This window comes from Carcharhinus amblyrhynchos, unplaced genomic scaffold (genome assembly GCF_965287045.1).
Source record: "Carcharhinus amblyrhynchos unplaced genomic scaffold, sCarAmb.v2.hapA scaffold_39, whole genome shotgun sequence".
In the NCBI taxonomy this organism is placed as follows: domain Eukaryota; kingdom Metazoa; phylum Chordata; class Chondrichthyes; order Carcharhiniformes; family Carcharhinidae; genus Carcharhinus; species Carcharhinus amblyrhynchos.
This window is the reverse complement of record NW_027649780.1, coordinates 9326560-9341468: the sequence shown is the minus strand read 5'-3', so window position 1 is coordinate 9341468 and position 14909 is coordinate 9326560. Positions and strand designations below refer to the sequence as shown.

General features: G+C 43.7%; 1 protein-coding gene and 1 non-coding gene across 2 annotated transcripts; both read right to left on the bottom strand.

Moving 5' to 3' along the window:
* Positions 1-2880: 2880 nt before the first annotated feature.
* On the bottom strand, positions 2881-2954 carry trnan-guu (transfer RNA asparagine (anticodon GUU)). The gene has a single exon. It is a non-coding gene; the product is annotated as a tRNA-Asn (tRNA).
* A 6459-nt stretch (positions 2955-9413) lies between these two features.
* Positions 9414-12469, bottom strand: LOC145335637 (putative G-protein coupled receptor 139). The gene is made up of 2 exons (XM_080181439.1): positions 12400-12469; positions 9414-10315 (listed from the first exon to the last, which is right to left on the bottom strand). Exons 1-2 carry the CDS (start codon positions 12467-12469, stop codon positions 9414-9416), a joined length of 972 nt encoding a protein of 323 aa, XP_080037565.1.
* Between the last annotated feature and the right edge of the window lie 2440 nt (positions 12470-14909).

Below are 14909 nucleotides of genomic sequence, written 5' to 3'. Positions count from 1 at the left end.
GAAGGTGACTCACATTAACACAATGAACACTTGAAGAGAGGAATAAAGACACAGTTGGGATGGGGAAAGATTAGCCGCTGAGGGGGAAAGGGACAGGGACATTGAGATGGCGGATTCTTCTGGGGATTCTGAACGGGAACGTAGATCAGTTGGGGCGAATTTGATATTATTTAATGCCTTTTTTATGTTACATCGTCTTTGAGTTGTCACCCTCAGTTCAGCTGAATGTTTTTTATTTCTTTTACCCTGTTTTCCAGATCTGAGCAATGGAGATTCTGTTCCTCAGCAGGAATCCTCACTCACACGGACAGAGGGAGAAAGTGTCACTTTAAGCTGCACCTATACCGACGATGCAGATTATTTATTCTGGTACCGTCAATACCCAGGCAGACAGCCCGAGTTTGCGGTCCGGAGGCATAAGGGCGGCGGTAATGAACTGAAGGCGGATTTCGCTCAGACCCGGTTTTCTGATACAATCGAGAAATCAGAAAAGTTGTACCGATTGACCATCTCGGAGCTGCTGCTGTCTGACACCGCGGTCCATTACTGTGCACAGAGTCTCACAGTGATGAAAATGAATGAAATCCTCGTACAAAAACTGCCGCAGGTTTCTGGGTCACAGCTGCTGTCTGCTGGATGCCGGTTATAACAGCGGGTCTGACATTGACACGTGAATGTATTCCCGTGAACACAAACCCCGACAACAATCCACATAAACACCATTCAAAACCGCTCACATCAAAGGCAGATTCCTGCTGATTCTTAGATTCGCTGTACGAGGGAAGAATTGGCTGCTCTTTATTTGGGGGCCACTCGGCACGAACATTGAAAATACAAGCGAAGTATCATTCAATAGTGTAAACTGAAACCTGCCAGCTGAGGCAAATCCCAATAACTAACCGTAACTAAACACCTCTCATTTAAATTCACTTACAGACTGAGAATTATTAAGATAAGGAGTACAAAAGTATTGTTCCAGTCATGATTAAGAGCTGATAAACGATTAATAGAATTAATGATTTCAAGCGGAAGAATTGTTATGGCCTCAGCAGTGGAACAGATGATATGAAAACAGGCTAAATACAGTCACCAGTTTCTGAGTGAAAAACTGCTTCCACTTCACTGGAGGTCGGAGATTTTACTGTTTAATTCAATTATAGTATTTCTTGTCATTGAGCCCGAGATTTGAACATAGATCTGCGAAATATTTATGTCAGTAGAAAAAATAAAATTTATCCCATTAAAAAACCATATCCTAACCTGCATCACCATTTCTATCATCAGTACTTTGGACCCTATCGCTCTGTTCTTTCCTGTTCTTTACAGGTGATATTTCCAATTCAGACGCAAAAGAGGAAATCTCTCGAACACTGATTCGGACAAGACCCGTGGTGACCAGGAAGTAACGCAGTGTCGTTACATAGAAATAAGTCTACATTACCTGACCAGGAATCATACTAGAGCCACGGCAATGAAAGTGCCGAATCCTAACCACTAGACCATCAGGGAAGTTGATGCAAGCTCTTTAAACAAGAACTAATTTATCCATGAACCATCTGCCTTCCATTCTTTTACTTCAGACTTTTGATTCACCAAAAACAAGCTTCTCCTTTCATCTGTCATGTTTAGATGGAACACAAGGCACCGTATCAGCCAATATAAACACCGTTTCCTGTTCGCTAGAACATGAAATCGACAGTGAGGTGAAATCGTCCCGCAAACCGTTCCTGTGGCACTTTCAGTTTTCAAAACCCACCAAACTTATCACTGTGGCTTCTGTGAAACTTACAAGGTAACACACGGCAGGCATTCATCACGGAGAGCAACTGGCACAATCATTTACGAAATGCTATAATGTCGCTTCTCTTCCTGCTTCTGTCGCTGTCTCTCATCCAACTCCCTCTGGCTGTCCAGCTTCCAGAGCCAATTAGCTGCTTCATAGAAGCACAGACAGTTGGTGAACACGAGCTTTGCCTGGAAAGCAGGGAAAGCGAATATATGACACACGGCATTGAGAGGAGATGAAGTTTAGAGATGACAGTACAAAGAGACAGAGATACCTCATCTTCCTGATCCAGTTACTGATTACAGGAAAGTCCACAGTGCGAATTATCCACTCTCAAACTCTCCTTCCAGTCTTGAGCACGGAGTTAAGTTTTGAAGTGTTTGAAGTTTTGCTACAGTCATTCAGGGTTTTGTTGAGACCACATTTGGAATAGTGTGTGCAGTTTGGATCCCCGTATTTTAGACAGAATAAAAACAAAATCTGAGGATGCTGGAATCTGAATCAAAAACAGAAAGTTCTGGAAATTCTCAACAGCTTTAATGAGAAGGAATAGTTAACATTGAAAAACTGAAGGGGTTCTATGATTCTATGAGTTTGATAGGGTGGAGGCTGAGACATTATTTTCCCTGATCCAGGAATATAAAACACGGGGCACAATCTCAGGATAAGGCGCTGATAATTCAGGACAGCGATGCGGTGAAATTGCTTCACTTAAAGGGTAGTGAATCTTTGAAATTCTCTGCGCCAGAGGGTTGTAGATGCTCCATCATTGAACACATTTCAGTTTGGGTTATACAGATTTATGATCTATCGAACAATGAATGGAAGCAGGGATATGGAATTGGAACAAATGCTCGGTCACAAATTCATGTCTGGATTCTAATTGTTAAGTTTAATGGTATAATGGGAGCATGTATACAATGTTATATGTAAGATGTCGGTAGTCAATAGTCATTAAATAATGTTGGTGACAATAGATAACAGTGTAGCCGGTAACACTTGAGAGCTTTTTTTTTATTGATGCCCACGGAACCCATTGCCAACCCGCAACGGTTCGCTTATGAATGGTGATGGTGAGAAAATAGTGAAAGCTCCGTCCCTGGGTGGGCTCGAACCACCAACCTTTCAGTTAACAGCCGAACGCGCTGACCCATTGCGCCACAGAGACTGAGACAGTAGCTGCTGCAGATATTCTAAACAAGGATGTCAATGACCACAATTCCATTTCTGCAAAACTTTGTTCCAGAACTGCAGCATGACAGCACAGTGTACAATTCTGTACCAGTCTCTTTGGTTACGTTGATCCTGTAACGTTGCTGTAGTGTGTTGGTCATTCCCTTTCTCCTCTGAATGTGCAGGTAAAATGAATCCATGTGTCTTATCGCAGGGAGGAATTCAATGGGACGGAAGGGAACTGACAACCAGAAGCCCAAGGATCCAATATTTTCCACTCAGTCATCAATAACACCATTCCCAGCTGCAACTCCTTCCAAATATTGTGATCCATTTCCCTCAGGATCTGTTCCAAGATTTAATATTTACCTTCTTTTCTCTTCATTTTGAAATTCGCTTCAATACCCAACATAAATTGAATTGCAAACCTGAGGGCTAACCGTGGGAAACAAGTCTCTGGGTAAAACAGATGCTCATTTCCAGATTCACAGCACTCAGCGTTTCACGCAAATGGAAGAATTTAACACTGAAAAGTTTTGGAAACTTGGTGTGAAGATTGATTGTGGCTCACTCAGGTATCGGGTAAATGCTGCTCGGTGGTTCGGTGAGAGAGATATAATCTATGTACGTTTTGCTGAGCTTGTGTTCGGTGTACTGGGAGGCTTCAACCGAGTTGAATTTTGTGTCCCAGAGATATGCAGTAATCCACTGATTGAAGCTGCAGTCGCGGGGAACGTAGACAGGAAAACAGAATTACATGGTTTTATTTATCCGGGATTCCTTTTTTTCAATATTCCACTTCCTCCTTCTTTGGCCATTAGTTTATTTTTGTAATGTAATTTTCAAAGGATAGCCACTGTTAAGTTCTGGACACTAAGCAACTGATCTCCGCAATTTTCATTGCAGCTTTTCTCCCTTTACTTTCCTTGAACAGGCTGTGTCAGAAAGCAAGACAGATACAGCTGCTGCTCGGGAGCTCAAAAGCGACTGGAGTCTACGCTGGAGATATCTATGCAAGCGTGTCAGGTAATTGTTCCATCCTATGTTGGTGAGTGTTTATCACAGATGGATATGAATAGTGGGTAGATGAACAGAGTTTTCTAATCGATTGCCCTGGACTGTGAAACAGTGCTGTACTAAATGAGGAATGGCATGCCATGACATAGATAGAGGCATGAGATAATTCAACAGTACATGAGAAACTGCTCAGATTTATTTCATCATTGAGTACAGGCAGACACTTAGTTTATGCATCAAGAGGAAGCTCGCTCATCTGTGCAGGTACATTGTGCAACATTTCTTGTCATTCAGTTATCTAAATTTTACTATTTCATGACTTTTCTTGTTTTGCCATTAACTGTTTTCTTTTTCCCCTGTTTTCTTGTCTGTTCATTGTTACTTCTTTATTTAATGTTATTTCCTATTTTTTTCGCCTCATTCCCTTCAGATCCCCAAATTCCCTATATATCGGGTTCCTTGGTAACAGTGAGCAGTTCTCAGTGTGTGTGTGTGTATCCTTGAGTTTCATTAAGTTTTAGTCTTCCATTCTGTGTATCCGTGTAAATTTCTGGCATTCAGGCTTTGTTTTTAAGGCCGGATTATTTCATGAGGATTGGTAAGAGAGACAAGGTTTATATCCACTGGAATTCAGAGTAAGAGTAGGCTACTTGATTGAAATGTATAAAATACAAAGGGATCTTGACAATGTGGATGTGAAGAGGGTAGTTCCTCTTCTGCGTGAATCTATAACTAGGTATCACTGTTTCAAAAGAGGGATTCGCCCATTTAAAATAACACTGCATCACAGCCTCCTCTTATGAGTATTTATAAATACTCATCTGTGGCAATGTCCTTCCTTGGTGTGTCTCTGTATCATTCACTGCTCTCAGGCCGCGTTCATCTTTGTCCCTCAGTTGGATTGGCTCCGTATCATTCCGCTCAATCTCACTCTTGCCTATGTCAATGACCTTTATAGCTCTCTCAAAGTGTATAGGTGTATTGGGTGATATAGGAAGTGTACAACTTCGGGAGTAAGAATATACTTGCCTGCATAGCACAGTTGATCAAACGTTTAAACATGGAGAGTTAGCGAGCACTGAGCCGATGCTCTGCTGAGGTCTCATTCAGCCTTTGAAATTTCTTAGATACCAAGCAGAGGGTCCAGATAGTGACAGGGCTGATCCACTGAAGGATTCCTAAAACAGTTCCATGGCTAAAAATCTCAGATGTTGCAGCATTGAATACAGGAAGCCATTGAGCTGATGCACAGACTGGGCCACGCTCACCTGCATAGGAACATTGTTCAGGTCTTTAACAGGAAGTATGCACAGGGATAGGAAAACATACCTTTCAAGTTATCACCAGTTTACACTTGTATCTTGCTCAGGCCTACCTTACAGTCACATTCTTTGACCTGCTGCATTATTTTGATCGCTGCTTATTTCTCGGTTCTCAGATTGAACTGTTTTTAGACATACATTTCTCCTCACCTGTTCTATCTTGTGTTCGCTCCCTCAACCTCATCTTCATAACTCTCTGTGTCAGCCGGAGATATCCCCTACCGCCCGCCCCCTTTTCTATCGTCCCATTCCCGGGATAAATCTCACAGCTCCGGAATCCATGGGCTGCTGTCAGGCAGCTTTGAAACACTTTTAAGTCTGAGGAACCTTTATTTGGTGAAACTGATCTTCCCAGACAAGCCTGGATTGAAGAAAATAACAATTGGAAACGAAACATGAACTCTTTAACTGGTAGCTGCTCTCTCTCTCTCTCTCTCTCTCTCTTTCGCTGACCAACCTTTCAGTCTGATGGGATTGTGCTGTGTGTTGTCTCAGCCGATCCTGGATTGAATTGGGTGACAGTTTGATCCGAGGTTAATGTGGTTTCCTCTGAGTGTGTGTCTGAGCGGCTGTCAGCGCCGCTGCTCAATCTGACTGTTACTTTCTGCGATTCTCCACACAAACCTCAACAGCCTGGAGCACCCAATGATAGCTGCAAAGCAGTTTTTGTACTGTTATGAGACTGATTTCTATCACTGTGAGTCTGAAAGCGCAGTAATAGCGGCCAGCGTCACTCAGCTGCAGCCTCCAGATGGTTAAAGTGGTCAATTTAGCCGAGGTCTGGAGATCAGCAAAGAAACGGGATCCAAAACCTTCCCCTCTGTCTGCTTGTTCTGTATTCCAGGATTTTTTCCATATAATGAACTGCAAGCCTTTCTGTGGCTGCTTTCTGTACCAATATAAGATGTAGTCGCTTGCTGTAGTGTTGTAGGTACATCGGATAGTCACCGTTTCACCTTCTCTCCCTTCTGAAGACTGCGGCTGAGAAACAGAATCTCCATCACTCGGATCTGTAACATGTGTTCAAAAAGAAGAAAAAATCTAAGTGTTGGACGTGCTGCTGAAATAATATTAACACTTTATATTCACCGCGACATAACTGGAGTTATGAAATAAAAACAAATGATGGTGGAAATACACAGCAGGGTCAAGAACCACCACTGGGGAGAAGCAGAGCTAAAGGTTCAGATCGCGATAACATTTAACTAGATTGGAGTCATCCTTACTGATAAGAAACAGCCCGAACACAATGCAGACAGTGAGGAACTCCATGGCGGCTGCAGAGCCCGGGGCTGTGACTACCTTTAAAACTCCAAGCACTGCCGGAACAGAATCTGTTTTTACAGTCACTTTCTGATCTCAAACTTCCCGTCCAATCAACAATTTGCAATCTACCCGTCATAGATTGAGATAAGATTTCAATGAGTTTCAGTGATGGGCTGAAGCTCTTTGACCTTCACTATTACATATCTGAGACTCAGTGACTCTGAGGCTCAGGTGGAACTGAGCCACTTCAGATCAGCTATGATCTTATTGAATGGCGGGGGCAGGCTCGAAGGGCTAGATGGCCTACTCCTGCTCCTATTTCTTATGTTCTTATGACTGAGTGGGTACAGTGTGTGGTGAGAGGGAAGAATCAGCTTCACTGGCAAGGCCATAAGAGATAGCAGCAGAACTAAGCCATTCGGCCCATTCGTGCCTATTCCACCATTCAATCATGGCCGAAATGTTTAAAATCCCTACAGAATCATAGAATCCCTACAGTGCACAAGGAGGCTATTCGGCCCATCGAGCCTGAACCGGCCACAATCCTGAACCGAACACTCCAAGGATGTTGATTAGGTTGATTAGCCACGCTAAATTGCTCCTTAATGTCAGGGGGATTAGAAGGTAAAAGTATGGGGTTACGGGGCTAGCACAGGACCTGGGTGGGATTATTGTCGGTGCAGGCTCGGTGGGCCAAATGGCCTCCTCCTGCACTGTAGGGATGGTATTCTATGATTCAATCCCACCCAAGCCTATTCCTGTAACGCCACATATTTACCATGCTAACTCCCTAACGCAAGGGTCAATTTGTCATGGACTATCAATCTTACCCGCGTATCTTTGGACTGTGGGAGGAAACAGGAACATCCGGAGGAAACCCACACAGACACGGGGAGAACGTGCAGACTCCACACAGACAATCACCCGAGGCTGAAATCGAACCCGGGTCCCTGGCGCCGTGAGGCTGCAATGTGAGTGCCTCAATGTCGCTCCTGTGGGGTTTCTCTATCCCAATTTCGTAGCTCGATCCCATAATCCTTGGTCCCTTCCCCAAGCAGAAGCCTAACTACCTCTGTCTTAAATATACCCAATGATCTGTCCTCCACAGCTTTCTGTGGAAAGGAATTCCATAGATTCACCACCATCGCCCTGAAGAAATTCCTCTGTATCTCGATTCTAATACACGTCCCTTTACTCTGAGGCGGTGCGCTCGGATCCCTGCCTCCCTTACTAATGGAAACATCTTCCCCACGCCCACTCCATCCAGACCTTTCGGTATTTTGTAAATTTCAAAGAGACCCCCCACATCCCTCTAAACAGAATCGAGTACAGACCCAGAGGCTTCAGATGGTGGAAGTTTTATTTGATCGGTTTCAATCACTCATGTTGAATTTTATTTATTTTTATGTAGCTTTGTGACGGCTTCTCAGGAATATTAATCTCATCGTCATGTGCGTGACCTGTTAACACTGAACGCTTCATTCTGAACGGTAGACTTCGTCGGGCTGTGACTTTAAATAAAACAACATACGGATTGTACAACAGCGGATTTAGGTACAGATCCCCTGAGAGAAACAAATGCAGCAACCCGAAACATCCAAGCTAACAAATGAAGATAAACGAATAGAAAGGCAGTGAGTGTATCAAAGGCCGATACAATGATCGAAGGAGAGAGATGAGTAGAGAGGAACAGATGGAGAGGCAGAGGGATAAGCAAGAGAGAAGGGAATGACAGAAATGAGGCAGTGACAGGGTGATAAATAGCGGGGGCAGACCTTGAGATAAGTGAGGGAGAGGCGGGAAGGAAATAGATGATGGTACCCTGAAGGGAACAGTTGCAGATATGTAGGGATAATACAGAGGGAGACACAAAGAGAGACAAACGAACAGATGACAAGAGAAACAGAGATAGACAGTGACAGAAAGAAAAGGATCTAACTTGAAAATCAATGGCCTAAATCCAATCAGAATTCCAGAAAGGGAAAGAAAATAATTTAATTTAGAACGTGATGCCAGCAGGGAGATTTCCGAGAACCCCCAAAACACCCTCAGAGTGAAACCAGTGTCACTATTACATTGTGATCCTGCCCCTGTCCCTGCAGGAAACACGCACATGCAGTGAGGCAGCTCCATCTGGCGGCGATCCGAGGTAATTTATTATTTCCTGGAAAACCACCCAATTCCCAGAATATGGAAGGACGTTACTGCATTAGTTTTAAGCCTATGTTTATTTATTAGTGTCACAAGTCTGGACTAATAAATTCTGAGTTTCACTTTTGATGCAGGTTTGGAAGCCCGAAGTGCCTGCTCCTGTGTTGTAACTTCCATTCTTCTTTGTTTTTTGCTGATGTAACGTGGGAAACACAGCAGCAAAGTCCACTGAGCAAGAATCCCGTGCCCGCCCCCACACAAAATAAAGTAATGAGAGAAATAAACATACACTGATTTTTGTGGTGTTAAATGAGGGTGAACAAAATCTGGTTTTAATATTATGACATTGCATTTGAGGGGGCAAATACAGAACGTTGTTTAGCATTTCATCCAGTCTATGGACCACGCCTGAGTTCAGGACTCCTTCAGCACTGACAACACGGAACGCTAAATTTTGTGCCTAAATACACGGAGGGTGGGATGTTGAACGTGGGATTTCCAAGGTCGTGTGTGTGCGTGTGTGCGTGTGTGTGCGTGTATGTGTGAGTGGGAGTGAGAGTGAGAGAGAGATAAAGAGAGACAGACAAACAGATAAAGTGAGATGAAGAGACAGACAAAGAGGTAAAGTAGAACATAGAGACAGCAACAGCTACACACTGGGCCACTTTGACGGTCCTAGGAAATATTTCTTATTTTTTCTACTGTTTAAAGCCGCCAGTGAGCATGGTGTATGGACACATCAGCAATTTCCTCAGCTCCTTTCTGAACTTGTGCTGGGCCACCGCATAGATGAAGACATTGTTGCAGGAACTGAGTGTCTGGAGCATGTTGGCTGCCTCTTGAAAGATATAGTCTGCGTTATTGAAACTCAGGGTGGTGAGGTAGCCCGCACCTGCGAGCCGAGCGTAGAGGAAATGTCCGACGTAGGTAGCCCATAGGAGAAGAAAACTGAGCGAGATGGCGAAGAGCAGGACAATGGACCTCCTGCGGTTTTCCATCTCCGGATCTCCCTGGTTCTCGGTGCCCCGGAGTCTCCTGCGGGCTCTACTGGCCACTAAGATGTGTCTCACAGTCAGGGCGTTGAGTAGCAGGATCAGGAGGAATGGAAGAAGCGGGGTTAAGATTTTGTCCAGCCAGTCATAGGCCAGCCAGGCTGGCGATGTGTAGAAGGCGACCTTCATATCGCAGAACCAGGGCACCCCATCCAGGATGTACAAGGGCTGGTAGACAAAGTAGGAAGGGATGTTTCCCACACAGCTCAGGGCACAGACTATTCCTATAACCCGCAATGCTGTTTTCTCGGTGCAGTATCTGGTCTTCAGGCTCTGACAGCAGATGGCCACGAAACGGTCGATGGTGAAAGTCACAGTCAGCCAAACTGACCCATCCCGTGTGACAAAGGCCAGCAAGGCGATGGCTCTACAGGCGGGGGTGGTGGATAGGACACTGTTAGAAAAGTAGATGCGACCGATCCGATTGAGGATGACGGCAGAAATGATGACCAGGAAATCGCTCACCGCAATCGCCACCAGGTAGTAGGTGATGCACCGGGAGAGTCCACACCGCCCTCGGCATAAGATTACAATCGCCAACAAGTTGGCTGTGAGAGGTAAAAGGAGTGAAAAGTTACAGAGCAGAATCCAAACACCAGTTACTGACTCATCCAATCAGTTACTGAATCCATCCTGATCTTACCCTTTGCCACCCCCAGACTCCAGCAGTTGGCATTCGTTCAATATCAGATGCTGAACTAAAAACGTATCCTGCCCCTCAGTATCTTCTGCAAAAGCTTCCCCGTCACTAACGTCAGGCTCACTGGCCTGTAGTTTCCTGGATTACTCCTGCTTCCTTTCTTAAACAGGGGAACAGAAGACTATTCTCAGCCCTCTTGAATCTCACCTGTGGCCAAAGCGGATGTGAAGACGTCTGTTAAGGCTCCAACTATTTCTTTCCTTACAACCCACAGTAATCTGGGGTAGACCCCATTCGGCCGGGGGATTGCCTATATTAATGCAATTTAGGGTACTCAACATTTCCTCCTTCGATATATTGGCATTCTCTGGAACATTCACACATCTATCCCTGACCTCAACATCCATCATGTCCTTCTGTTCGATGAATACCAATACAATGTACTCATTAATGATCTCACCCACTTCCATGTATAACTTCCCCCAATTGTTTTTGAGTGGGACTACTCTTTCTCTCGCTAACCTCTTGATCCTAATATGGCACAAAAAGCCTTGGAATTCTCCTTGACCTTGTTTGCTGAAGACACTTCATAGCCCCTATTAGCCCTCCTAATTCACGTGTAAGGGATTACCGATTTAAGATCGAGATGAGGGGAATTTCTTTTGAATTGATTTGATCTGATTTATTATTGTCCCATCTATTGAGATACAGTGAAAATTACTGTTTCTTGCACACTAGACATACAAAACATACCATTCGTAGAATAGTTGGGGCGAAGTTTTCAGTTTACTGAGAACTCTGCCCGTTGTGTGTTCATCCCGCCGTTGCCAGCAGTTGTGCCTTCAGCTGCCGAGGCTCTAATCTCTGGAACTTCTGCTTTCAACAGCTGTTTCTCGCCACCTTTCTTTAGGACGTTTCTTTTAATCTAATTATGTGATCTACTTGTGCCGTTCGGTTTCAAATGGCCTTGACCAAGTTCCCAGCCTGCATACTGCAGTGGCTGAAGAAATAAGAACAACTTTACCTTTCCCACTGGCAACTATAAATGAGCAATAAATGTTGACCAGGCCACGGACACCCACAAAAATATCCAGGATAAAAGTCAAATGTACAAAACCGATCAGCACAAGAAAAACATGTATAGCAAATTTAAAATCTTGATTCTCCATTCAGGGAACCCTACACTGCAGAAGGAGGCCATTCGGCCCATCGAGTCTGCACTGACAACAATTCCACACAGGCACTAACCCCATGGTGTCATGCATTTACTCTAGCTACTGCCCCTGAAAATAAGAGACAATTTAGCATGGCCAATCCACCTAACCTGCACACCTTTGGATTGTGGGAGGAAACCGGCGCATCCCCTTGAAACCTTTCCTTAAATGATTCCTATAAACACATTAACATTGAGGGCTGCCCAGTAATAAATCACGGTATTTTCAATATTAAATTGTTGCCGACGGCGCGCTGTAAATTCTTGTAATCACTATAAGGTTTTTAAAAAATATTTAATTGCATCTAATTCAAAGAATGCAGTTTAATAGTTAATTCCCCCATGCTGTAATAAGATCACTGCGTGGAAATGCATGTTAGTTCGCTGTTATGCGGTATTATTGTAAAATAGCATTCAGAACACCAGCGAATTTTACTACATCTAATGAAAATCGAAGTCGAAAATATAACAGATGCAAAGGCATCAATTAGTCCAAATTAGGCAACCCAATAAAATGCATTTATATCCTTCTGTGCAGCAGAGTAATTTGAATATTGTCTTGGAATAGTCCTTGATTCAATCAAATGCGTCGTAGAATTTACCATTACTTGGTATAATATCAAACAAGGCGCCTATAGACATATATTGATGCCCGGTTGAAGTCCCTTAAACGCATGATTGCTGAATAGTAGACACAATGATCCCGTTCCTGAAAGAGAAGAGATCCAGTTTATTGTTCTTTTTAAACATAAATAGCTTACTTGTGATCCTTCACTTACCAGGGGCACCAATAGCAGCAAGAACAGGATAACAAATGGCACAGAAGAGGCCTTTCGCTGGTCCGTGCATAGTCTCACAGAAACTAGAGGGTTCTCAGAAGCTTAAAACTTAGCTCTGGGACACATTCAGTGAGGTCCTCATTTATTGTGAATGAAAGTCTCGGGGGGGCGCGGGGCGCAATTAAGCAACAACCTGCACCTTACTTACGTTTCGGTAAATAAACACATCAGCTCACCATTTCACGCCTTCCACTTGCCACATTGGCAGCGTGGACAATTCCTTTCCTATAGATGGCCGGAATATGCGCCTGAATGTTTCACTCACATAATAAAAACAGTCTCAAGTTTAACTAACAAATAATTCTTCAATTTCTTCCATTTCAGAATGGTTGAATTCGTTTAAAAGCTGACGATGGTCAATCTCAAATCAGCACCATGGGATCTATATTACCCGGTGACTTCATTCCTACTGTTGGCCAGTTATGTTTGCAATTCAGTGAGGGAGAGACAAACAGAGACAGAGAGAGAGACAGACAGACAGAGAGATAGAGAGAGAGAGGTACACAGGGAGAGAGACACAGAGAGGGAGACATAAACAGAGAGAGGGAGAGAGAGAGAGAGAGAAAGAGACGCAGAGAGTGAGAGAGAGACGCGCAGGGAAAGAGATAGAGAGAGAGAGACGCACAGAGAGAGAGAAGCCCATGGAACAGACACTGATCATTCAAACATTGGCTTAATGCTGGAAATTTTCAGTCACATCAACATTGCAATGAAGTTACTGTGAAAATCCCTCAGTCGCCTCACTCCGGCGCCTGTTCGGATACATTTAAGGGAAATTTAGCATGACCAATGTACCTAGCCAGCACATCTTTCTGACTACGGGAGGAACCCTGAGCACCCGGAAGAAACCCACGCAGACTCCACAGCGACAGTGACCGAGCCCGGATCCCCAGCGCTGTGAGGCAGCAGTGCCAACCACTCTGCCGCTATGTCAAATTATATTTTGCCATACTTTTATTAATACAATGTAAATTAATCCAGTTGAACGTATACATGAGAGATAATCCCAAGGTTATTTTAGTTGCTGGCGATTCGCTGTATTGAATTAATAATGGTTATAAAAGCCCATTTTAAAAAAAGAAGCCATCAAGGTTCCGATAAGATGCTTACCCTAAAATAACAACACAATCATGGTCCTGGATTCATATTCATTCCCTTTATTCGTTAGTTATTTGCATTTAAATCTTTCCATCATAATGTTATCCCTCAAGTCCTGTTGTTAACTTCATCAATTATTGCTGCTCCAATATAGTGAGTAATTTGATGGATTCTTTGAAATGGGAGAGTGGGAGAAATTGGATTGTCTCAACCCTAAACTTTAGGGAAAAGGGAAGAAGGAGAAGAACCTAGTGCATGTGCGAAGACAGAGACGGTCAGAAGCAGAGCAAAGGGAGATAGACAAACCGAGGCGGAATGACAGAACAAGGTACATAAGTCCCAAACGACGAGAGAATCGGACAACCAGAGAGGAACAGGGAAAAAGTGAAACTCAGAATTTATTAGTCTAGACTTGTGACACTAATAAACATAGGCTTTAAACTAATGCAGTAACTTCCTTCCATATTCTGACAATTCGGTGGTTTTCCAAAAAATAATAATTTACGTCAGATCGTCGCCAGATGGCGCTGCCTCACTGCATGTGCGTGTTTACTGCAGGGGCACAGGAAGGATCACAATGTAACAGTGATACTGGTTTCATTCTGAGGGTGTTTAGGGGGTTCTCGGAAATCTCCCTGCTGGCATCACGTTCTAAATTAAGTTATTTTTCTTTCCCTTTCTGGAATTCTGATTGGATTTAGGCCATTGATTTTCAAGTTGGACACGATTGTTTCTGTCACTGTCTATCTATGTTTCTCTTGTCATCAGTTCGTTTGCCTCTCTTTGTGTCTCCCTCTGTATTATCTCTACATATCTCCAACTGTTCCTTTCACCGTACCATCATCTATTTCCTCCCCGCCTCTCCCTCACTTATCTCAATGTCTGCGCCCCTATTTATCTCCCTGTCGCTGCCTCATTTCTGTCATTCCCTTTTCTCTTGCTTATCTCTCTGCCTCTCCAGCTGTTCTTCTCTACTTATCTCTCTCCTTCGATCATTGTATCGGCCTTTGATTCACTCACTGCCTTTCTATTCGTTTATCTTCATTTGTTAGCTTGGACGTTTCGGGTTGCTACATTTGTTTTTCGCAGGGGATCTGCACCTAAATCCGCTGTAGTACAATCTGTTTATTCTTTTATTTAAAGTCACAACCCGACGAAATTTACCGTTCAGAACGAAGCGTTCAGTGTGAACAAGTCACGCACCATGACAATGAGATTAATATTCGTGAGAAGCCGTCACAAAGCTACAGAAAAATAAATAAAATTCAACATGAGTGATTGAAACCGATCAAATAAAACTTCCACCATCTGAAGCCTCTGGGTCTGTACTCGATGCTGTTTAGAGGGATGTG

Coding starts and splice junctions, on each gene's coding strand:
- LOC145335637 (XM_080181439.1), bottom strand. CDS start 12,469: ATGCACGGACCAGCGAAAGGCCTCTTCTGTGCCATTTGTTATCCTGTT. Junction 10,316..12,399: donor TGCTGCTATTGGTGCCCCTG/GTAAGTGAAGGA, acceptor TACCTCTCACAG/CCAACTTGTTGGCGATTGTA.